Source organism: Zerene cesonia, chromosome 11 (genome assembly GCF_012273895.1).
Source record: "Zerene cesonia ecotype Mississippi chromosome 11, Zerene_cesonia_1.1, whole genome shotgun sequence".
Classification (NCBI taxonomy): domain Eukaryota; kingdom Metazoa; phylum Arthropoda; class Insecta; order Lepidoptera; family Pieridae; genus Zerene; species Zerene cesonia.
The window spans coordinates 8,937,110-8,961,364 of NC_052112.1; the positions used below are offsets into that span (position 1 = coordinate 8,937,110).

At 34.7% G+C, this 24,255-nt stretch overlaps 2 protein-coding genes across 8 annotated transcripts in view; one reads left to right on the plus strand and one right to left on the minus strand.

The window, feature by feature from the left end:
* Nucleotides 1-600: 600 nt before the first annotated feature.
* On the minus strand, nt 601-15,437 carry LOC119830036 (probable phospholipid-transporting ATPase IIB). Its single transcript, XM_038352866.1, has 19 exons — nt 15,197-15,437; nt 15,024-15,126; nt 14,148-14,350; nt 13,073-13,315; nt 11,952-12,172; nt 11,446-11,653; nt 10,576-10,798; nt 9,983-10,163; nt 9,374-9,489; nt 8,881-9,018; nt 8,326-8,499; nt 7,457-7,627; nt 6,416-6,601; nt 5,755-5,941; nt 5,029-5,204; nt 4,310-4,414; nt 3,692-3,818; nt 3,106-3,309; nt 601-2,589 (listed from the first exon to the last, which is right to left on the minus strand). The coding sequence occupies exons 1-19, from the start codon at nt 15,247-15,249 to the stop codon at nt 2,453-2,455; spliced, it is 3,156 nt and encodes a 1,051-aa protein (XP_038208794.1). The 5' UTR covers nt 15,250-15,437; the 3' UTR covers nt 601-2,452.
* A 993-nt stretch (nt 15,438-16,430) lies between these two features.
* LOC119830472 (FERM, ARHGEF and pleckstrin domain-containing protein 1) overlaps nt 16,431-24,255 on the plus strand; it is a 56,566-nt gene continuing 48,741 nt past the window's right edge. For 6 of the 7 annotated variants that reach the window (XM_038353509.1, XM_038353507.1, XM_038353510.1 and 3 more), the window contains exons 1-3: nt 16,431-16,718; nt 19,197-19,363; nt 22,274-22,419. In XM_038353509.1, the coding sequence (XP_038209437.1) occupies nt 19,288-19,363; nt 22,274-22,419 (222 nt within the window). In that variant the 5' untranslated portion in view covers nt 16,431-16,718; nt 19,197-19,287. Of the gene's footprint in view, nt 16,719-16,814; nt 17,204-19,196; nt 19,364-22,273; nt 22,420-24,255 lie in introns of those variants that run through there. The other variant, XM_038353508.1, reaches the window with a different exon arrangement.

A 24,255-nucleotide genomic window follows, 5' to 3' on the forward strand; every position in this document is an offset into this window, starting at 1 on the left:
AGGAGAACTGTCTACATGAATCCAAGGAGTCAACGGATATTTTTCCGATGAAATGAATTAAATTCTGGTGGCAGTAAGAAAATCTACTTTATTGTTTTCAGTGATCTGCATTGGCATCTGCATTTCAAACATTTATGCTACTTGATTGTTATTCAGCCAGGATATGAAACTATTGCTCTAAGCTAGACCCACGATTAACGATTGAGACTATGCTTGTTACAATTTTAATTATATTTTATATTCGGTATAACTTAATAGAATTTTCCATTTACTATTAACAGATAGTTATCGTATTGGGGTACTAAAAATTACTGTATAATTATTATCCATATTCATTTTCATCTGTAGGTGTATTGTAACAATTAAAAAAAAGGCATTAACAATTTGTTGTGTTTCTTTTAAAATTCTTTCACTTGCATATAACAACTATTATTATAATAATACACTTGTACACTTAGATGGTCCTCCTTACCCTTCATAAGTAAACCATATTTTTAAAATGACCTTTGGATCGAAATTAACACATTGACGTTCTCATTCTTGGTTGAATCGCATAGAACATGTAATTTGAATAATTAAATCACATAAATTAAAGACACCTTTATTTTTATAATTTATTTTTGCAAAACTTATTGTAATACACAATCTTACTTTAAATAATAACACTGTGACGATCAATACTTCACCTAAACAATATAGACTAACAAATAAATACATATCACATACACAGTTTGTACTGTATATAAAAACTTCATACACTTTTATTACCTGTGGAATATACCTATAAATATACTTAATCTATATTAATCACAGTAAATTTTCATTAATTACTTTTAAAACATAAATACTTTTAAACGATGGACGAAACAATTTAATCTATTTTGAACACTTTTCGATATTTAAAACTTTAAGAGATATTCGTCAGAATCCATCGCTTCACGAGTTTATTTTAGAAATATCATAATTTGTTGTAAGAATAAAGTTCCGTGTCCCCTTAAGGGGGATTGGGGCAGACACGTTATTTGTTTCAATAATTGATTTTTAGACGCAAAATACCTTAGACCTTACAAGTTTGGGCTGAAAAGTCCGTAAGCAAACACACAAGTAGCGATACTATTATTAAATCCATTTGATTTTTTGTAAAACCAAACTTTCAATAGATACATGTTTAACTTTAACAGCTGTCGGAGTATTATTTTTCTGGATAGAGCATATTGAATAAAACAACTTTGCAACAAAATATAAATCTTTCGGCGCTTGACACACCAAAGAAGAGGTCACCGCAGATAAATCTTCATATAATATATACATTACATGTCATGTCGTTGATCCGCGATGGACTCCAACTCAACTAATTTTAATCAAATATGCACACCGTGTGCAGTTTGAGCCAACTTACAAGATAGAATAGTTCATATTATACGACACATGACTACTGCAGCAGCTATTGTACTATAAAAATGGTTCCGAAAATATTATATATGTATGTCATATAATATATGTTCCTCTTTAATCGTTGGAGCATCCTTAAAGGCAAGGTATTGAATAAAAAAAAATCTGATGGTTATTCTGTGTTAGCCTACGCAATATTCAGCCTCCTTGTTATCATATGATATCACCTACTGGGTTTAAAATCCAGGATCTTTTAGTCAATATCGTCAGACAGTAACAGTACAAAGTTGTGAAAATCTGCGAGAAAAAGCAAGATATCGAGATTGAATTCTTAATGTGAATTATTATTATAAGAAAGCCGAAAGTTATTGTCAAGTAAATCCAGTCAATAATAAAAACAAACGTGTTTAATTATCTTGAACCAATTAAATTGAAAAAGAAAAACCCTCGAATAATAATTTTATAACATAAGAACGCACGCTCGAGAGATATTTTGCCATAGGTATGTACTACGCTTAACTATTCGTCTAAATATTAATTAAAAACAATTTAATTTGTATAACAATCTGTATAAATAGAAACGAAATCTAGTTTAATCAATAAATGTAAATGAATAATATCAATTGGCGCCATTTTGACTTTTTTTGCACTCCATATATTTATTTATTTATTTATTAATATGCCACATAAATCTTGTCCAGACACAATAGACCTACTAAAGGAAATTAAATTAAATCTAATCAAGTAAATAAGAAAATTGTCTAGACAACTGAGATGACTTTAAGTTAAAATTTAGTGACAATTCTTTGCTTGATTTATTTATGTTGATACCTGAATTGATGAAATGTATTTAATAAAGTGCTCAAGTGCATACAGTCACAGACTGTCAAATAAATCTATAACTGACAACCAACATAACTTATACTCGATTACAAAGTCATTCCATCAATAAAAAAGAAAAAGAAATCGCATTTACACGCTACATATAACAGTGGAATACGGTAACTATTCTAGAATGTTGTTTAAAGCAACGTGAGCTAGGAAAAAGGCGGGAAAGCGTTCACTTCCGTATATTCTTGTATTGGCGCATCCTCCACTTCCGGTGCATGTACTTGACTATATAGAGCGGGAGACACGACACCAGCGTGATGACCGTCACCTTCCACCAGAAATCCCAGTGGCGGATGAAGTCACCATCTACGGCAAGGATACGGCATTTAATAACATTTTTTGGAAAGTGTAAGTCTGGAAGTTATTGATTGGGATAGTATATTAGTAATACAATGGTTTTTAAATGGACATTAACTTAAGACATAACAGTGTATAACAATTTAACTAACTTATTTCACTGAAAGGCATAACAATTTTTTTTGAAGATAAACGTGACTTAGTATTTTTCTTTGAATTACTATTTGCATTAAAAATCAATTCAATCATTTATGTATTTAGGAAGCCATGAAGATTTATAGGACTAAAACCATCAAATCAACTTACTAGCTGCGGTATTAGATTGGCCAGTACAGCCATTAGCTTGATTCGTGACATTCTTGATTGGTGGTGACAGAGTACACCACCAGGACGAGCTTGGTAAGGAATTAAACCGTTTCCATTTACCAAACCATTACACTTACCATTGCACGTGGTAAAGAAAAACAACGTTGCGATATGCATCAGCATACAGGTTCAGGATAGACCCTGAAAAGTTCCACTCACCGAAATACGTGGTAAATATGAGAAGCGTGGCAGTATACATCAGCAGACTGGCCAGCTCCGCCACCACCATGAGCCTGTGCCAGGTGGTGACGGTGAGCGCCACCATGATCAGCTCGGTGAGGATGAGCGCCGTGTAGCTGATCTCCACTATGTGTATCAGCTGGTCTTCGAACAGCACCAACGCACCGTACATGATAACGCCACCTGGTGTAAACGAAATTAAATTTGATATTCATCAGAATTTGCAATGAATTTTAAATATCGACGATGGGGCGGGCCATAATAGAAAATTCCGAAATTAATAAATCATTCTTTCTCTTCATCTCTATCTCTTTCTATCTTTTTCTCATACATTAGAAATTAGACATACAATCGATTAGATTAAATCGGGATCAAAAAGAACATTATTAAATAAAATTAGATCATTCTTTCTCTGTATCTCTAAATGTAAATACAGTACTGTTAATGCTATTGAAACTACGCAAAAAACTATGAAACAAATGACCGGGGGCACTAAATTGTAAAACATTAATATGGGATGAAACCGCGGACACCAACTTATTATTAACAATGAAAATCACTTTACCTTGGTATATTGATATCCCGATCCAAATGTAGAACGTCTTATAGGAGAGTTGTCTTCCTTTCGTCAGTTGCTTATAGAGTTGCGGATACCTTAGCGCCGTGGAACTTGATATGTCCTTGTCGAGTACCTTTGGGAAATACATTAAATATATTATCTTTCATTAATCTTGTATAGATATCATGAATATATGAACGAACATCTTATAAAAATTACTTCATGATTAGCCCATACATGTTCCTACTGCTGGGATACAGGCCTGTTATGATGGTTCTTGTCAATATTATACTTATCAATTCTAAGAAGGACAGTTTTTCATGAAATGAAATGAAATCATGTTTAACATGATTAATCATGCATACTAAAAAAATCTTTGTGAAATTTTACTTTCATGACAATTATTATTTTTAACCGACATTACTAAAAGGTGCTCAGTTCGATTATATTATTTTTGTCTTTTTACGCGATTGAGATCCTTTTTGTATTTAATAAAATTATTGTCACTTGGTAGTTGGTCCTTTTTTAGGATTTGGAATGGTACCGCCACTGGAAAATCGGAGACTTTATTGTAAAAAAGATTTATACTATGCGAAAATCTATAATTATTAATGAAATACTCACAAGGGAAAACACTGGCAGCATTGTATAAACCGTTCCATAACCCACCATAAGAAACCCGGGGTACAGCGATACCGATGAGAAGTAAAACACGACAGAAAACACGGCCTGTGAATAAAACATACAAACATTATGTGGGAGTCGAGCGTGGTTTTGCACGAATTGGGCCAGTTCGCACCCGGGAAGTACCACACCCCCACAGAAGAACAGCATGAAATAGTGGCATGCTACTGTGTTTAGTTCGGCGAGTGGGAGAGCCGGAGACCCGTTCCTTTTCCTCACCCTTCCCAGTCCATTCTTTCTTTCAGTCTTTAATCCTCACCTTACCCTCTAAAAAGTGGGCTGCCTCTGCGAATGTTCATGTTGCCGCTCGGACAAAAAAAGCTATAAAAGTTGTACAATAACTTTTTTTTAATCATTTGGATGTTTTATACAACCATACGTTTCGAGAACGCATTTAGTACACAATATTGAAATAACATGTAACTACATTTTGGATCCTTCGAGCCGGATCAATTCGATATAAAAGCAATAAAAGCAATTCATTATTGGAATCATTTCCTTCGTCATTAAAATTATAAATATTCAAGTACTCATATTTTAACAGAAATCTATCCATTTGTCGTAACCTGCCAGTATATTCACACCCAAAAAGATAACTCATTGGTTTTATTACATTTCTATAATATAAATAAAATAATTGCCAAATAACAATCACTCACCTGCATAGTAGACACGATGAGACCTCTGTGCACGATAAACAGGCACAGAGCAGCGGACCTCATGACGGACCTCCTCCCATGGACTAACAATAGACGAGCGAGGTAGGAAAAACTGCGGATGCTGACATCTCCAGCTAGGGATGCTGCGCGACCTTCTGCGCCTTCTATACCCACCCCTGGAGATTAACGGTTAAAAAATTATATGTAAGATCTTAAACTTTAATAAACATTACCCTTACACGGAAACAAATCCGGTAACTGAAATAACTAGAAATAACGGTGGTGTAAAATGACTTACATACAGAAAATTAACATTCCAATCTTTTTGAGCACTTGTAGATTACAATGTTTTATGATTGCAATTTATTCATTATAGTCGACATATCAAACATGTAACACTGATATGATTTATGGCACTTTATTAGAAATTTTAAAGGATTAGCAGTCTCATTTATGCCTTATTACTTTTAAGTACCATATCGAGATTTTAATAAATATCAATAAAAAAGAGTGAGTGTATGCATGCGTGCGTGCGTGTGTGCGTATATGTGCATGTTCACGGTACAACACCGTTTGCACGCTTGCGTGTATGTCGTATCTAGCACAGGTTTATTCTTAGTTGAGGCGACCGTCGTGTTTGATTCGTGTTGAATCTGTATATTTTTGCTGACTAAACGATTTTTATTTATGATGAATGTGCGCGCGTGCTGTGCAGTGAGCACCCACCCATATCCGCCTCCTGTATCATGGCCACGTCGTTGCCGCCGTCCCCCACGGCGGCGACGCGCAGGCGGCGCGCGCGCAGCAGCCGCACCACCTGCGCCTTCTGCGTGGGCGAGCAGCGCGCCACCACCACGCCGGCGCACCCGCGCAGCACCTCCACGAACTCCTCCTCGTACGAGCGCAGGCACACCTGATGGTCATCAAACATCCAACTTTATTTACCTTAATCAATATACAATTGTGTCGAGAGGCTCTGGCCCTCTTGATCCTCTTAACCTGTGTTAAGAGAGGTGCTTAGAAAGTGGGCGAAACTGCGTATATTATGTGCAAACTCGGTGCACTAACACAGGCACGTCTGGGTAGATGATGTGAGTCCAGCCTTTATAGGATTTATTTACGGATTTTCTTTGTATATTTTATATATGTATAAAATTATAAAGGTCTTTTAAACGCTATTGAAGATTTCACATTTGATTTTGCTTATAAAAATGTATCTATTTTTTTACCTAATTTTTTGAAACATTTATATGTAGGATCTTAACGAAATGTGTGAATAATACTTTAAAAAACAAATTGTATGGCTATAACTCGCCAGGTGTTTTCCCTAACCCACCACAAACCTAAAGACATATGGTGTCCTAAGGGTATTCTAACAACTTCCTACCTCCAAAGTCTCCCCCTCCAGTATCAGGTCGGTGTCAGTAGCCTGCCTCAGCGCAGTGAGCAGCTGATGCGCATCTCTCCGCGACACGCACTCGGGCGCCGCCACCCAGCGCGAGCCGCCGCCCAGGTGGAGCGAACGAGCTATACACAGTGCTGTCTCTAGCTTGTCCCCGGTTAGCATCCAGATCTGATGGAAAGAAAATATGTTAGGACAAAAATCTATGAAATCAAAACTTTAATATACAAGTCATTAGTTTTATGCGATACAAAAAATGGAAGAAGGTTCGGAGATGGAAATGCAAAAACCGTTCACTATTAGCCAGTTATATTTTTTACTCGCTTTATTCGCTTCTCCTGTCTGTTTGTACGTAAACGACAGACAAGATTAATTTTTTAATAGATTTTAAACAGAGAGAATAAATTTAAACTTTGTACAATTATTATCAAGGATCGGTGACAATACAATAATTTTATGAGTCTATCCTGATCAGGATCACCAGGATTAAAGAATTTCTTTGAGTGTATTCTGCATAGAAGTGTTTTTGACGTGACAACGTCTTAAATTAGGTTGCGGCTCGGAGGCACTTATGAAAAAGTGTAACGCCCGGTAACGTAACGATGAGTCACCGAACTATGATCGGTCCGCCGCGCGCGCAGCACTAGAGAATTAGGCGCATTGAATCGGCGCGTGCTTGTGTCTCTGTATCTGTCTTTTAAGTAAACAAAGTATATTTTCTATAGTTAAAATTTGTGCAATTCTTATTTTCATTCAATTCCTTGTTCCTATTGTGCAATTTAATAATATTCATATCAATAAATATTCTACCGAGAAAAAGACGTTGTCACGTAAAATCTTCGCCCGTAAAACCGACTTTACAGGCAACCATTTTTTTTTAATTTATTAAATTGGAGCTTTAATCGCATCACAAGAGTTGCAGTGCAGCCAGTTACATTTAGCCGCTTACCATTTGTTTATATATAATAGAAGAAGACACGACGAGAGAAGAGAAGAGAAATAAGAGAAGCAGACACTGGCACGCACCTTGACCCCCGCGGCGCGCAGCATGGCGAGCGTGCGCGGCACGTCGGCGGCGAGGCGGTCCTCCACGCCGGTGAGGCCGAGCAGCTCGAGGCCGCGCTGCAGCCGCGCCAGCGCCGCCGCCGTGCGCTCGCTGCGGTTCGTCACGCTCAGCCGGGCCTCTTTGTATTCGCTCTGGGAGTTCATGCCTTCTTATATTATACTAATATTGTAAAGCTGAAGAGTTTGTTTGTTTGAACGCATAAATCTCGGGAACTACAAATCTGATTTGAAAAATTGTTTCAGTGTTAGATATTCCATAACCCATCCATTGAGGAAGGCTATAGGCTATATATGTACCACGGGCGAAGCCGGGGCAGACCGCTTGTATTATATATGTAAGAGTAACTAACTCCATCTGACTCTTCCTCACGCTGACCTAAACCAGGGAACAGATTTCGATGAAATTTTGTATTGAGTTTGTATAAGACCTGTGAAAGGACATAGAATATTCTTCAATCCCGCGGGGACGGGAACTGTGTTGCGAAGATCCGGGACTGTTTATTTTTCGTTTACTACGCGAGCGAATTAAACTGTTATTAATTATTATTAATTTTTTTTTATCATAAATCACAATACATGTCACATTATACAATTAGTAACAGTTTTATGAAACCAAATAGATGTAAAATAAATTCAGTTCATAGCTTTGACATGATTAAAGTATTTTATGTTTGTGGAAAATAATGTTATTTAAAATGGACTGAAACTGCGTTCAAAAAATTATTTAATTTCTTAGCTCCCATTAGAGTGAGTACAGGGAAATCTTCAATTGCTCACTTCATACATCACATTCTGCCACCTCCCCCTCTCACCCCCTTCAGCCAGCTCACCTCGAACTCCAAGTACTCGTTCTTGGCCAGGTTCTTCTTGGCGACGACGAGCGTCCTCAGGCCGTCGGCGGCGAGGCGGCTGCACTCGGCCGACAGCCAGCCGGACTGCAGCAGCTTGGAGAGCGCCACGTCGGCGCCCTTCACGTAGTACGTTATGTCGCCGGAGATTTCTTCCTGACGGGTTTTATTGAAGCGGTCACTTATTTGAATAAATAGACCCCTATTTGACATGTACTTATTAGGTAGACCCAATGGGTACAGAAAAGTAAAGTATATTAGTTCTTAAATATGCACTCAAATACTACGTTTTTGTGTAGTTTAAAATTTGTAATGATTTTGCGGATAATTTCTTAAAAGACTCGGCAGATTTTAACAAAACTTTGTGTCTATGGAAAAATGGTGTCGATGAAGGTAAAGAAACAACGAACCAGGTGAATAAAAGAAAGGACCGGGAATGGTAAGGAAAAGGATACGTGTCCCAGTTTAATCAGCCTCGGCAATGTCTAAATTAATACATGACAAAAAGTATCAATACAACCCTTACAACAAAATTACCTGTACAATAATGCCCATCATCTTGCTCTCGCTGGTGAACGGAAAGATCTGCAGGATGTTGAAGGACATTATCTCGTTGGCCGCGCGGAGTTTCAGCGATATGTTGTGGAGATCGCGACGGTAAAGGGACACACCCATCTGGGAAGTAGCACATTTTATGGTCGGTCAAATAATTACGAAATTTTGCACAGTAACATGTGAAGAACAATATGTTATACCATTATATCAAATGGGGAAAAATACATAAATGGTTGGTAGCTAAAATACTGATTGAGAGACAAATGTATTTTTATCTCTTTCTCAATCTATCTGTCTTTATAATAAATCTCTTACAAATCTACCCATCGCCGTTATTCTTTGAAGAAATTCTGTTTCTTAAAATATGTCAATCTTCGTTCACTTCAACCCATCTAGCTAAAGGAGAGATTTTTCATTTTGCTTGTTTAAGAAATTTTACAACTTTACAATGGTACACGGTTACAAAAACGGTTACCATATCAGTCCACTTGACAAGGGCCACTTCATCAGGGCTGGCCGCCTGGTAGTCGCACAACTGCTGCTGAGGCACAGCACCTCCGCAACTCTCCGACATCACCGAACTGCCCATGTCTAAGAGAAAGAGTTTTCCCTTTTTAGAACTTCTTGTAATTAAGGTACAACTACTAGTTCCAACGGAAAACGGTCTAACTAATATTATAAAGAGGAAACTTCTGTATTTTTGTATGTTTGTTACGTTTTTACGCAAAAACCACAGGACTGATTTTCAAAATTCTTTTACCATTAAAAAGCTGCAACTTCACAGAGTGACATAGGCTATGTATGTACCACGAGCGAAGAGCTAGTATTATGGTGTGAGTGAGATTTTTTTATAAATTCAACATACAGTACAGATATTTGTTTGTATGATTACACATGCATGAACATTCCTTTATTGGGATAGGCCTGCTTATTCATTTTCATTGGTACCAAACGCTTCACATTGCATGTCATTCTTTATCTACCCCTATCCCTTTCTCTTTCTTCCCACCTTAATCTTCACAACAACCCCTCTCTCTTTCTCTCTCTTTCCCAGCACACCCCTCTACAGCGAGTCCCCACTCACCGGACTGCGCGTCGTCCTGCTCGTCGAGCTCGTACACGGGCGTCACGTTGTGGCAGAGCGCGAGCGCGAGCACGCTGTCCCACACCTGGCGCGGGGACGGCGTCGCCCACGCGCCCTCCGTGGGCGACACCGGGACCGACGGACTGTCTTTGGTTATGTGCTGCGTCAGCAGCGCTTCCACCTGTGGGATTGGGCAATTTGTAAACGCTAAACAGTAGCTGTTCGTCTATTCTATATTAACATTTTTACGTATTATTACAATTTTATTATGAGCAGGGGTCGACGCAACAGCGACGAGTGGAGCGACGTTGGACATCAAAGATTGAGAGTTTGAGACCATATAAAATCGTTTATGTGTGTCTAAGACCTAATGTAATTGTAGAGAAGATAGAGAAACTAACATCTTTACTAACATGGGAATGATTCAGTTAAAATTTCGTATATTTGCCGCACTGTATAAATCTCGTACTGACATTCCAATGTATGATTTATTGCGCATTTTTAACCGACTTCAAAAAATAATATACAGCCCAAATAATATTTTGTGCATATATTTACAAAAATCTCATATATATTTTGATTATTTCACTTACCTCATGAAAGTTTTCCTTATCAAACAGAGCATTACCCAAATGCAATTTCTGGAAAACCATCTCGTTCTTAGTGAGTGTGCCGGTTTTGTCAGCCAGCAGGTACTGAATTCGTCCTAGCTCTTCGGGGATTGTGGTTGATCGCATCACAGTACCTTCTATCTTCTTGTCACGCTGTATAGTCCAGGAATAGAACACTTTGCCCATTTCTAGGTTCACTCGCAAGCTGTAAGAAAATTTGCACTTTATGTCACAGTGCTTTAGGGTGATTTTTAGACGCTTGCTACTTAATTATGGAAAGTGGATTATAGCTCAAAAACCACATTTATTAGATACTAACACTGCAAAAATCTACATTAAAGTATTAATAGTTTAAAATGAGAAGTCACTTGTACAATCCTGAATCAATGAATTAGAATTATCAAATATCACAGCTTTGATATTCCTTATAGTTAAATGGCTTTTTTTTTTTTAATGGTATAGCGGGCAACTGAGCTGGTGGTTCGCCTGATGGTAAACGATCACCACCGCTCAAGAACATTCACAGAGGCTTAGACCTCTGAAAATGCGCTGCCCGCTTTTAAGGAATAAGGGATGAGGAAAGGATTGAAGACTGGAAAGAAGGAATGGACTGGGAAGGGCTGGGAGAAGGAAACGGGCCTCCGGCTCCCCCACTCACCGTACGAAACACAATAACAAGCTATTATTTCACGCCGGTTTTCTGTGGGGGTGTGGTACTTCCCCGGTGCGAGCTGGCCCAATTCGTGCCGAATTTCTGCTTCGGAATTCGAAATTCGGCTTCCATCTTACTAGAATCTTTATCGGCTCATTAAGAAGTTAATTAAGGACATTACATCAAAAATAGCTATTTACCTGATAGGAATAATATATGAGAAGAGCAGTACAAATCTGAAGAAGAATCCATACCAGGGTCCATCAAAACCTTTTAACGCGATGAGCAGGAACGATGTAAAGAGAGTCGCCACAAACAGCACTTTGGTAAAGTCATTCACCCTTAATTCGAGTCGACCTACTTTCGATCTTGGTGCTGCATTATTCATCACGCTGCGAGTTTCGCTACCTAAAAGGTTATATTTATAATTAATCTTAATAATGATTCTAATCAGTATAATACACAGGTGCATATGCCATATACATACATAGGTATTATTTCTGCTTTTCATACTAAAACCATTTTAACAAAAAAAAAAGGTTAATTAACTAGACATCTTCAATCCTTCAACACTTCATATTACAAATACGCAATTTTTATACATCTTAAACTGTGAGTCCATAGAATAGTTCTGCACCAATAAATAAAAACAAGAAACACTGAACATATCAATGTATTATGACATTTCAATTTAAATAATTTGTACCTGTATAAATGACAAGGCCAGTAGCCTGCCCCGAAGCGACAACACAGCCGCTCCACAACGTGTTCTCGATGTCCAAAGAATCGATTTCCTCTTCATCCAATCGAGTGCAGGTGCCGATGAACGAATGTATGTCCTTCTCCGGTTTCTCGATGAAAATCTTAGCGTTTATGTCTAGTAAATGCGCATCGGTGGGTAGTTTTTGCGTCGATGGTAGTGGTATTCTGCAGATTGGAATAATCGTTTATTAACATTTCAAAAAATATATAAATGTATAAAATATACGCAAAACAACTAAAAGTAGAGTTCAGTAATATCTGATGACATAGTCTGTGATAATAATACCCTAGTTTAAAAAAAAAAAAGCTTTAAAAGTATTCGTGTTTGTATGTATAAGGAAACATAAATGTTTTTAATACGTATTTTAATGAAATGCAATTTTAATATTGCGATTTATATTACGACGCTTTAAAAAAATTATTTAAAGAAATCTCAATTACATTCTATCCTACTAATATTATAAATGCGAGAGTTTGTAAGGATGTGTGTGTGTTTGTTGCTCTTTCACGCAAAGACTACTGAACTGATTGCAATGAAATTTGGTACGTAGACAGCTGGACAACTGGAATAACATATAGGCAAATTTTATCCCGATATTCCTACGGGATACGGACTTGCGCGGGTGAAACCGCGGGGCGCAGATGAATTAACATTAATAGGTTTATTACATTATATTCAGTATACTGTAAAAGAAAATTTGTTTTCAAATCAGACGAATAAAACATATTTTTCATGCCAAGAATGTGAACAGACGATCAATTTATTATTGCGAAAAGTAATCTAATACTCGTACTTTGAAGCGCGTAACATAATACTTTGTAAGTCCTAGACTGGAAGTTTCCATTTCCTGTTGTATTGATAACATTAAAAATGTTATTTAAATGATCACAATTAGGATATTTCATTGTTTGTTTGTTTGGTTGTTTATGGTCATAAAAAAAAAATATTTACAAACAAACAAGTGTTCAAATTGATCCTAGCTCTATTGACATGACTCTCACAAAATAGTACTCGATTGCTTATTTATATTTGTGTGTTTCAAAAAAAAATTACTATGTTCTTACCTTACTTTCCAATCTATTTCTCCATCTAACTGGTCAGTGCGTATGAACACAGTTCCCATGGTCTCATTGGTCCTCAACAGTATCATGTCAGCGGGGACCCTCTGGCCCTTGTGTAGCATCACAATATCGCCCACCCGCAGCGCTGAGGCAGATACTTGTTCTGTCACGAACGGACGGTAGCCATCGCTGGGCGTGTCTAGGACTATGCGTTCGTACCGCTGACGATTCACTTCTTTGTCACGTCTGTAAATTAACGATGCTAAACTAGCCATTGCCTGCAGCTTCCCCATGTTTATTTATATCAATATTATATAATAAATATGATATCAATATCTACACCTGAAAATAAATGTTTTTCCTTTCTTTCTTTCTTTAAAAATTAAGAATTTAACTTTGATAAATGATAATTTTAAGAAAAGTGCAATGTAATCAAATTGACCATAAATTTATAAAGACCTTAGTAAATATTGGAATTCATCAAACAATGAATTTAAATTTTTATCAAAAAAAGAAAACTTTTATATATATAAAATGCTTGTTGACTGAAATGAGCATATAATTTATTAATGTTATTATAGGCGCATTAATTTTTTTTTTTGTGACACAGAAATACAGGAATGTCCCAGTACAAAACCCACTTATTAACGAAATAATTTTATAGCAATTCCCCATAAACATTAAAGTGAGATTATGTTATTTACTGGACAAATTTTATTTCTAGAAATAGTTTTAACATATAATGTTTATGCTACAGTACCAATAAAATCTCGTTGAACAATTTTAAACTAAAAAGATTTGGTTTGTATTAAATAAATAAAAGAGCAACTTACTTAATTGAACATAAGGCTACTCAAATGTTACATTGGAAATGGACATGTATATTTGTCCATCAATCATGCTGTAACTACTGATCAGATTTTGATGAATTTTGGTAACCAGACAGGGTATGAGCTGACATGGGTGACATAGCTTTCTATACCAATTAAAATCCTCCCTTGGGATAAATCAGGAATCTTGAATTCCGGGCAGAGCCGGGACAAGCATCTAGTAAGAAATATAAAAATAAGCATCAAACCTATATCTTCTATAATCATCAATGGCCTCTCGAAACACAGTGACAGCAAGCACAAAGCAGAGCGGACCCCAGTAGGTGTACAGGTAACCAATACGTATGCTCGGTATAAACTGACTGAGAGCCATAACCAGGAAATACAAGTTCAAGAAAAATCTGAACTGTTCAAATAATACAATAGGCAGGAATGTGAGGATGTTGTATTTCTGGAACAAATGATAAAAATATTGTTGACTTATAATGATAAAGCATAATAATTTATTATATATTGCTTATGTTATTTTGCATGCTGTAGTGGGGGGGTGGGGGGTTGTTTTTGAGGTAAATATCCCCACTTATACCTCCTAACAATCCAAATGGAAATAATTAAATGTGTGCAGTTCATCTCATTTACTACATTTTTAATATAATTTAAAAGGGTTAGTTTGTTCAGTTTAATTATAAAATACTGAATGAAGTTATAAACACACTTATCAGAATTTAATGTGAATTTAAATAGACCAAATGAGGTATATTGAACCAATAAAAATTTAATTATCGTGTAATCAGAATACATAATTCATAGTACTTTACACAATAATTAAATACTTCATTGCTTATCATATTCTCTTATCAAGTATTTTGACTGTCCCACATTGTGCATTTCTATAATAAATAGGTCAAAGAACTAAAGCTACTATCAGTAGTTTAATGACTTTCATACTAGACTAAATAAATAAAAATATTTTCACAGAGAATATAATTTAACAAAAAACGCAGACAGTGTACTATTAGTAATGAAATCAAAGAAGGAATCCATTAGCATAAATTAATAACACAATTCGTGTTTCTCGGTTTCATTAACTCTAATTAGATTATAAACGGACAGATTAATCTTACCTGATTGCAAACATAGTTCGCAGGATACTCTTCTTCTGGTAATTCCCCTAAATGTATAACTCGAGCGCAAAGTTCCTTTCGACGATACCATCCAAAGTTTAATCTAAAAATTAACAAGGTAGATTTATAAACAAAGGAAGCGTTGATTAGAAAAACATAATAACATTAACTACCTTGACCATATGGATTTCTTTTTAGGTCGCGTTAAAAGTGGCGTAGTTTCCATTTTAAATTTTTGCAGACACTAAATGTTTACAACATTTTATATAATACTGTTATTTGAATTCATAGATGAACACATATGCACGTTCGTTTGTGTCTAATAAGACCTATGTATCTAACAATCAAGGGTCGAGACGTCGAAATCTATTAGCAAATCACAACAATCGCTTCAGATGACAGCTGTGAACCACAGAGTAGTATACTGAGAGTATAGAGGAAGATGACTGGAACTGTGATCTGTCACCACAGATTGAACGTCAAAAATGTTGTCAGATTAAGTGTAGAATAGTGCTACGAAAAAAGTCCTACGTTGAATAGAAAAACGAAATTTGACAGATCGGTCATACCATGACAAAAAAAGTCACAAATCGCTTCCCTACCATTGTAGTATACGGACTTTTTTCATAGCAATCAAGTGTTTCTAGTTACATATTTATTTGAATTTCTTCTTGTTATCTTTCAATTTAACGTTTTACAAGCAGCTTGACTCAAAGTAATTGAGCGTTAAAAGCTAAAAATTTCGGATAATTGTTAATTTTATAAAAGATTACAAGAACATGCTTAGGTGCTGCCACACTGCTTTTTAAAAATGTTTACATAAGTGATTAAACATTTGTTAAGAAACATACGATCACAACATTACAAAATGCTGAATTTTGGAATAAAATTGTAATAAAACAAGTAATATTTTATCAGAAATTTTAAAATTAAGAGAAAAGAATTTAGTTTTATTTATAAATAGATATTGCAATTTTTCTTCTAGTTAAAAGCTAATTTTGTCAGGAAATTTTCTTTTCAATTTCACGTAGACGCCTCGGAGCCTTAATCGAAACTGGGAGTGAATTGATTTTACAATTGCTTTAAATATTTGTAAACATTTTCCATCGGAGCAGGAGCACTTTAAACATTTATCGTTTATCATGTTAGAAAATGCTTGTAACATTTTTTAACAGCAGTGTGGCAGCACCTTTACTTTGATTATAATAAGCTTTATATTTTCAGGATTTAGGAAAAGCATCAATATAATAAAACGGTGATTGATAATTTTTTAATCCTTCAATGTATGATAATAATAGCTTAGTTATTTAAAATACCCAGGTACATTTTGAATAGTATTAGGAAAATAGGTGTGATTTTAAGATGGTAAGTGCGAAGTGGCAACATTTAATTGTAAATAAATATGGCGTAAAGACGAAAGTCGCAAATGATGGGTTTGGGTGTGTGAAGCGGTATTGTTAGTGTCCTGTAAAACAGTTATTTTTAATACAATATTTTATTTTATTTTAAATTATTGACGGATAAATTTAAGCTTAAGTGACAGTGTTGTGCAGTTTCGCAATAAAAGTGTACAGAATCACATGACAAACTAGATCAATGACTCGAATAGTGAAGTTGACAGTCTGGTACTCGGGATCGAGAGTTTGGAACTCCGTATCGTTATCGGCCGTCTCGTTTATCTACGAATGTTAGAAAGTAAGATAAGATGTGTTTATATAAAATTATTATGTTTATTCCTAAGGTTGCGGGGGTAATTGAGGAGGGAATCTGTAATTTATGAATAAAATTTGAGTTTGCTGTGTATTTAGCGTAATTAAATTTGCAAAGCGTGTTTATTAGATTGTAATGCGGCGCTCCGGAGGTTGTATGATGTCGTCTCTGTCAGGCTGGGCCGGGCACACCTCCGTTTGACCTATTTTCTGGTTATTGCATTGGAACTACTATTTATGTCTCCGGACTCCGGGCGCGAAGTAGGCCGTCACTTGCACCCCTCTTGCACGAACGTAATTTAATGATCAATGTATTTCGGACAACAACACTGCTGTTATCATCAGTGGCTGTGTTTTTAAGTTTAAAAACAATTCCTACATAAATTTAAGTAGTGTTTTATTAACAAGGGTCATCATGTTATTCTCATGATAACATCTGATAGTCCTAATGGAGCCAGTAATATCAGTCTAGTAAGTGGTTAAAATACATATCTATTAAAAAGTTTACACTTGCTAATAAAGTACATTTGTAATAATATGTTCTGAAACCTTTATTTTTTAAAGTAAAAAATTGTTAATTCAATAAAATGTTGAGGTCAATGCACTTTAGCTAGTAGTTGTTTCAAAGTGGTGTCATTTGAAAAAGTAAAGGATTATCTTGAAGCCTTCAATGTTTGTTAATCTCATTTGAATTCTACCTATTCACTGCAGGTCTTTGAACCAATGTATGGTGTTAAATGCAGTGTTAATTCATTTTCAAAATGAATTTTTCGGTTTCCAATAACATTTTTATTTAAACAAGAAAGAAATGGACTTTTATGTCCTTTTCTTTTACCTATTAATTACTAAAATTTTTGGTATCAATTCTGTTTAATACTATACCTAATTAATGGTTATTAGAAATTGCAATGGAGACTAGAGAGACAATAAAGAAATTAAAATTAACTATTGAGTTAACAACTAGGTAGGAATACTGAATTCCGATTTAAAATTAGATTTTTTCAAATTCCCATATTACTTGCTTACGGTCCACCCTAACTTACAGACCCAAAATTTTTTGAAGGTGGCCCAATGCTTATGGAAATTAGCTGTTCATACTGTCTTCAGCTTATTAATATAAGCATAGATTTTGATTGATACAAATTAAATAAAATAAGGATTGAATTAATGTTAATCTCAAATGTTAAATGTAGAAAACAAGAATTATATAATTAATATATTTCCTATTTATATAGTTATATATTTATTTCCAAAATAATATAGTTATCAAACATACTCTGTATGAAGGATATTATGTGAACAGTATAATAGTCAATGTCTACTAATAACCCTGAGTATTATGTAATTTTACGACTTGATTAAAAGTCCATGAATAATTCATGCACCTTGCAGACTAGGCGTATGCATTTGCACTATTTATTTTATGCATTCTTTGTTTTTTACAATTGTTGAATTAAAATGATTAGATAATCACAATACAGTTTTATAATGTTACACTAGAAATGCACTTTGTGATGTTCTTTGGACCTTTATTATGTCTATTATATAGTGGAAAATTCACATCTACAGCTTTATCAGTAGGTCTGGCAAACAAATGGCATATCTATTTGCTTTTAATGTTATTTTAGTTTTTCAGATTAACATTTATTAACTCATTTTTATATAAGATAAATTTACAGGCTGAGAGTATTCCGAATGATACTATGTTATTTTTATTTTTGGCAATAATGAAAAATATCTTATATAACAGACCCATTGATCATGTAAAATAATTGAAAGTCATATGTGAATTTTATAGGTATTTTACAATTTAATAATATCAAGTATTCAGTCTCTAAAATGCTAAATTATTCACTAAGTAACAATACTTTCTTGTTTATGATATCAATCCATTTGTCATCATTTGAATTTATATGCTAATCAGTTACTATATGATACAACATTAGAAGAGATTACAAGGAAAACAGAAATAAAAAGTGATTTAGTTTACAAACGCTTTAGTTTCTACAAATAAAATTGTATGAATTTAACAATTTCTGACAAATACTTATAAATACTTATTTTGACTTTCTCATTCCTATTAGTACCATGGGATCAAGGTTGACTTGTAAGATTCTAACCAGACAATTTGCTCTTAGTGCTGTACTTGAACACATCTCTGATAATACTATATTATATGAAATTGCATATGGCTAAATGAATCTTATGTAGTAGCATAATATTCATATCTTATATTAAATTAATATTATGCTACCATTCTCCCCAGCTTTTCCACTGATACATGTGAACTGTGTATGACTATAGCACTCTGGGATTTTTAAAGTGGTCCAATTGTTCCTGAGTTGAGTGTGTTCAAACATACAATCTCTTCAGCTTTATATTATTAGTAAAGAAGTCAAAACTAAGTATAAAAAACTTTATTGTTGTTGGAGCACAGCTTTGAACATATTTTTCTTTGTTCCAGGCATATGTGTACAAACAGTGAGTGCTTAGTGTAGTGTAGAAACAATGGCAACAAACTTAGTTTCCGAGTGTGAATGTGATGAGAAGACAATATGATGGAATCGGAGCTCCCGCCTGGCAGTTGTAACTCTACAGGACACCTGTCTACTATTGGATGGAATATACCAGGTGTTTATAATTTTTCTAATATTATAAATATATCAAACTAACTGCACCCCGCGGTTTCATCCGCGTAAGTCCGTCTCCCGTAGGAATATCGGGATAAAAAGTTGCCTATATGTTATTCCAGTTGTCCAGCTGTCTACGTACCAAATTTCACTGCAATCGGTTCATCAGTTTTGTGTGAAAGAGCAACAAACACACACACATTACAAACTTTCGCATTTTTAATATTAGTAGAAAGCAAGATATAATATTAGTAAGATATACCAGGTGTGTAAAATTGTATTTGTTGACTTTTATTCACATTATTTCATTCAAATTTCAAAGTAATTGCTAACCCATCAATGATATCTATATTTGTGTATTTCACATATTAGGGAAATTACCTTTTACAGTATCTAAATTATAATTTCCTACTTCTTCTTTTTTTGTCATTTTCTAAATATTATAATGTGCAGTATTTAGAACAATTAATAAACTATGATTACTGCTCATTACAGTTATTATTTTTATTTATTTAACAAGTAATTTTTGTTCCACTGTTTCCTTCCTCATTATTGATGATGAATAATTCATAGAAGCTTATTTGTTATTGACACTATTATCGTCCTTTTTATTAAGCTAATGATAATTGATTCATGAATTTGAGTTATTTACCTTTAAAACTAGTGATTAATTATATCGGGACTTGTAATTGTCAATAAATTCATTATACATCATATGTATAATGATCACAACAGCAATTTATATTGTTGTTTTGGATGTAGGTACGCTGTGTGAATCTGTAAGATTCAAACTATAAAAAAATGTAGTTGGACAGGAATTAATGAAGTATATCTAGAATGTGTTATTTACGAATCTTATATATTAAGCATTTTTCATTTAATTAATATGCTTTGCCAATGAAATTACTTTTAAAAAGTAAATAAATGGAATGTTTCGATACCATTTTTACGAATAGGAAGTGTCCAAAATGCAGTTATCTTCGTCGAAATATTCGACCACTTATGTCTACAATTTGTCAAATCGTAATTAAGAAATTGTACTGTATTTGTATTGTAAATTATGTAATAATGCTTAATTTTTTAGCTCTTAGAACTACAATACTATTTGCCACTTTGACACCACTTTTATCATTAAAATGTTAAAGTTGTTCACGTTCAACTCTTTTACAACTTTACTAAGACGATTGTATTACAAAAGCTTTGGAAAACTCAAGATTAATTATGAACCATTTTCAGCGTGATTCTTGTAAATTTAAAAAGTCGAGGGTTAACATGAATTGAAAAAGCAATGCATATTAAATTCTTCTTTGTAAAGGGTAAGATTTGATATCTGAATATATAAGTTATTGTGTGCATTTTTTACATTAAATTTTTTATTCTTTTGCATACACATAATGCAGTTTATAATTTTAAACTTTGAGCTTTTCGAACAAAATCGTTATGGACTTGGATTTATGATAAATATATGCTAAGTTGATGCTCTTGGAAATAAGTGAAGACTAAAAGATTCGAGTGTATCTATTGCATGGCCATTAATATGAAATCTCAAACTATATTAGACAAAATAACGATCGAAATCAATTGTAGAGAAGATAGTAACGATGTAGCTGCAGTATTTATGAAACACGTGGGAGTTTAAGAGACGTAGGTACTATTCCCATGAATAAAATAATCGAACTCTTGTAGCAACGCATTTAATCATCTAAAGTATTTATGAGGTTGAAGCTTCGCTTTTTCATTACGTAAAACGTTATAGGGTGATTTCTTAAAGCGTAGTTTATTGTTCTAACAATGCAAGCGGACGAAGCAGGTTCAGAACATGTCGATCTCTGATTTTTAAACATTAATTTATATTTTATTAAAAGAGAAATCACAGCGTTACTTGAATAATAAAATAAAGAAAGGGTCCAAGTCTGCTATTTTAGTAAAGAGACACAACATTAAGATTTAATTGGCAGTCCATTACAAACCAATTATCATTGTAACATACTTCGTATTCTGCGTAAGTAGTTATAATAGTTAGTTTCCTACATGAATTGCAATGGTATCTCAATGGAACAATTTTCAGTGTTGAAAACGAAAATATACCATGATATAAGTTTACCATGGCAATTTAGTTGCGATTCGCTTGGATTCGATCGTGTTTCAATGGAATACCATTGATCTTATATATGTAGCAGACTCCCAAATCTGTCAAACTTTTCTGACACGAACCGATTGAGAAACAATTGAAGCATATTTGTTTTTTTAGCTGGCTTGGATGGAGCCCAGAACACCGTCAGTCGCCGATCGCTTTGTTGGTTTTTGTATACAATTACTATTATCCACATCCACGTGATAAATGTTTCAAATAAACTGCAACATACATAGTAAATTGATCAATTTCTCTCGTGAAAATCCTGTACAAGGTGCGCGATTTAACTCAGCACTTTTCAGGTATGCGAGATATCGCTTGGGGCGAGCGAGTGTGGGCTCGCTCCCCATCTCTGCGATTTATATTGTTGTTTTGGATGTAGGTATGCTGTGTGAATCTGTAAGATTCAAACTATGAGAAAAAGCAGTTGGACAGGAATTAATGAAGTATATCTAGAATGTGTTGTTTACGAATCTTCTATATTAAGCATTTTTTATTTAATTAATTATGGAAGCATTTATTTAATACTACCCATATTTCGAGTTCTATTAAACTTTCACACTGGTCAATATTGAAGATCGGGAAAACCTAGAAAACACGTTTTTATAGAAGATAAGATCTCTCAAAATATTCATCTACTAGCTTTCTGTCCGCGGCTTCAAACAAACTCTTCAGCATAATATAACTGTATATATTGAATGTTAAAAAAATGTAATAAAGTATAGATAAGTATGGATGTGTCTTTCGATAATCACCAAGAATGAACACGTTACGCAGGTCGCATGCACCATTCGGCGAGCACGCCGGCGGGGGTGGACGGCGGCGGGTCGCGCACGCCGCCAGCCACGCCCAAGAAGGGCGGCAAGATGCTCGCCGTGCGCGTGCAGATGCTGGACGACTCGATATCCATGTTCCAGATACAGGTCAGTTCTGGAAGCTTCTACGGGTGCGGTATGGATACGTAGTGGTGAAGGGGAAGGAGAAGGGAAGGGTGACGCGGGAATTGCGGTTAACGTGCTTTAAAGCGCTGTTTCTAATAAAGAAGCAATGCGATGTATGTATGTTATCTAAGTAGTTGAATATATTTTTCACCTCTTAAAATCTCCTGTAGAGAAAAATCTCTCAATGCTTAGCCCAAAAGTGTTACTAACAGAAAGTTAAATTCATCTTTATTTAGTTACATCATGTGTCTTATTTCTAACGTGAGGAAAGCAATTCATTCTTCGGATTTAAATTACGATACACATAAAACTTTATTCGTCCGGTGCGCCCAATGCTCATAACTTTTATAGTATTCTTTATTGTTGCGTAACATACATAACAGTTCATTACACTCGCATGTATATATATATAGAAGAATGTTAAAATGCAAGTCGAGCACAGCCCACCTCTACGTCCTATTCTCGGACAATATGATACCAGGACGGACGTATGACATTGTCGAATTGGTTCATTTCATTATATAAATTTCATTGTTACAGATTAAATTCTTTTTTTTTTTTAAATAGCATATGATGGTTAGCCTACACAGCAGCTACTTTTCCCTCTCAACACCTCTTTTACTATTTATATACCAAATTCCATAAAATCCCGTTTCGCGCCATAGTCGAGAATATGTAAGAAATTCATCATATAATATATTATGGTCTTCAAAAGAATCACTTTCAAGAAACACTAAACAATTTACTAAAATTATTGTATTAAACAATACGTTTTTTTAATGAATTTGCAATGAAACACTAGCAACATATCAGTAAAATACATGTAGGTATTTTTTAAATCTAAAAAACATCCAGTCAAACTCATCAATATTCGACAAATATTAAATAAGCTGTATCAAACTGCTCAGTACTCACAAATATATTAAATGTTCACATAACATTACCGATGTACAATATGTATCAAATTTTAATTAAACATTCCACTTACTGCCTAAAGAGCTTGGAAAAATATTCATATTTTCGTTATAACTTAAAAACATTCCGGTCCGTCATCCGTTTATTAATTAATCAATCTATTCATTATGAGAATAACATTTTTGCAACGCCGCCTCTGACCTTTGAAGGTTTTTATAATAATAATCTATTAGCCCGAGCTCTTTGTGCGACGATCGGTGTTGTATTACTTGTAGGAGCTAGTAATTCCCAAGTCACAAATTGCCGTTATTGAGTGCTCCTTATGATAACTACGTGTATTTTATTCAATTACAAATTTGTTCATCAGTTGCTACTCGTTGTGAGCTTTTAACAAAATCGTAGGTGCGGTTCGTTGGGATGTCTGTTAAATGACACTGCGGTTAAATTTAATATTCATTTCCAATCACTTGCTGGCACCGGGTATCGGTTTTTGAGGAAATTTGGCAAAATCATCTGGCATAGCAAATGCAGCGTGTCTCATGATTGTTAAATAAAGTGATTAAAGAAACTGAGCTTCGCTGGATTAATTCGTCGAAGAAGGTGTTAAAATTTAAGTGGTATCCGTCCTTAATTCATCACGCACCTATCCAACGCTGAAGGAACTTTCTAAATTTTTATCGGTTCAGTAGTTCCAAAGATCAGCGCGTTCAAACAAAAAATCACATCATCTTTATATTATTAAGTATAGAATCACGATTTTTAGGTTTACCAGGGATGTACAACCAGACGGTCGATTATTACTGGTAAAAACGGAGACTCGTTGAAATGAGAACGGAGCAAGTAATGCCGTGATTTTAAACTATGTAGAAGCTTTTGTACGGTCGGTTCACTAGGTGCGTTGGT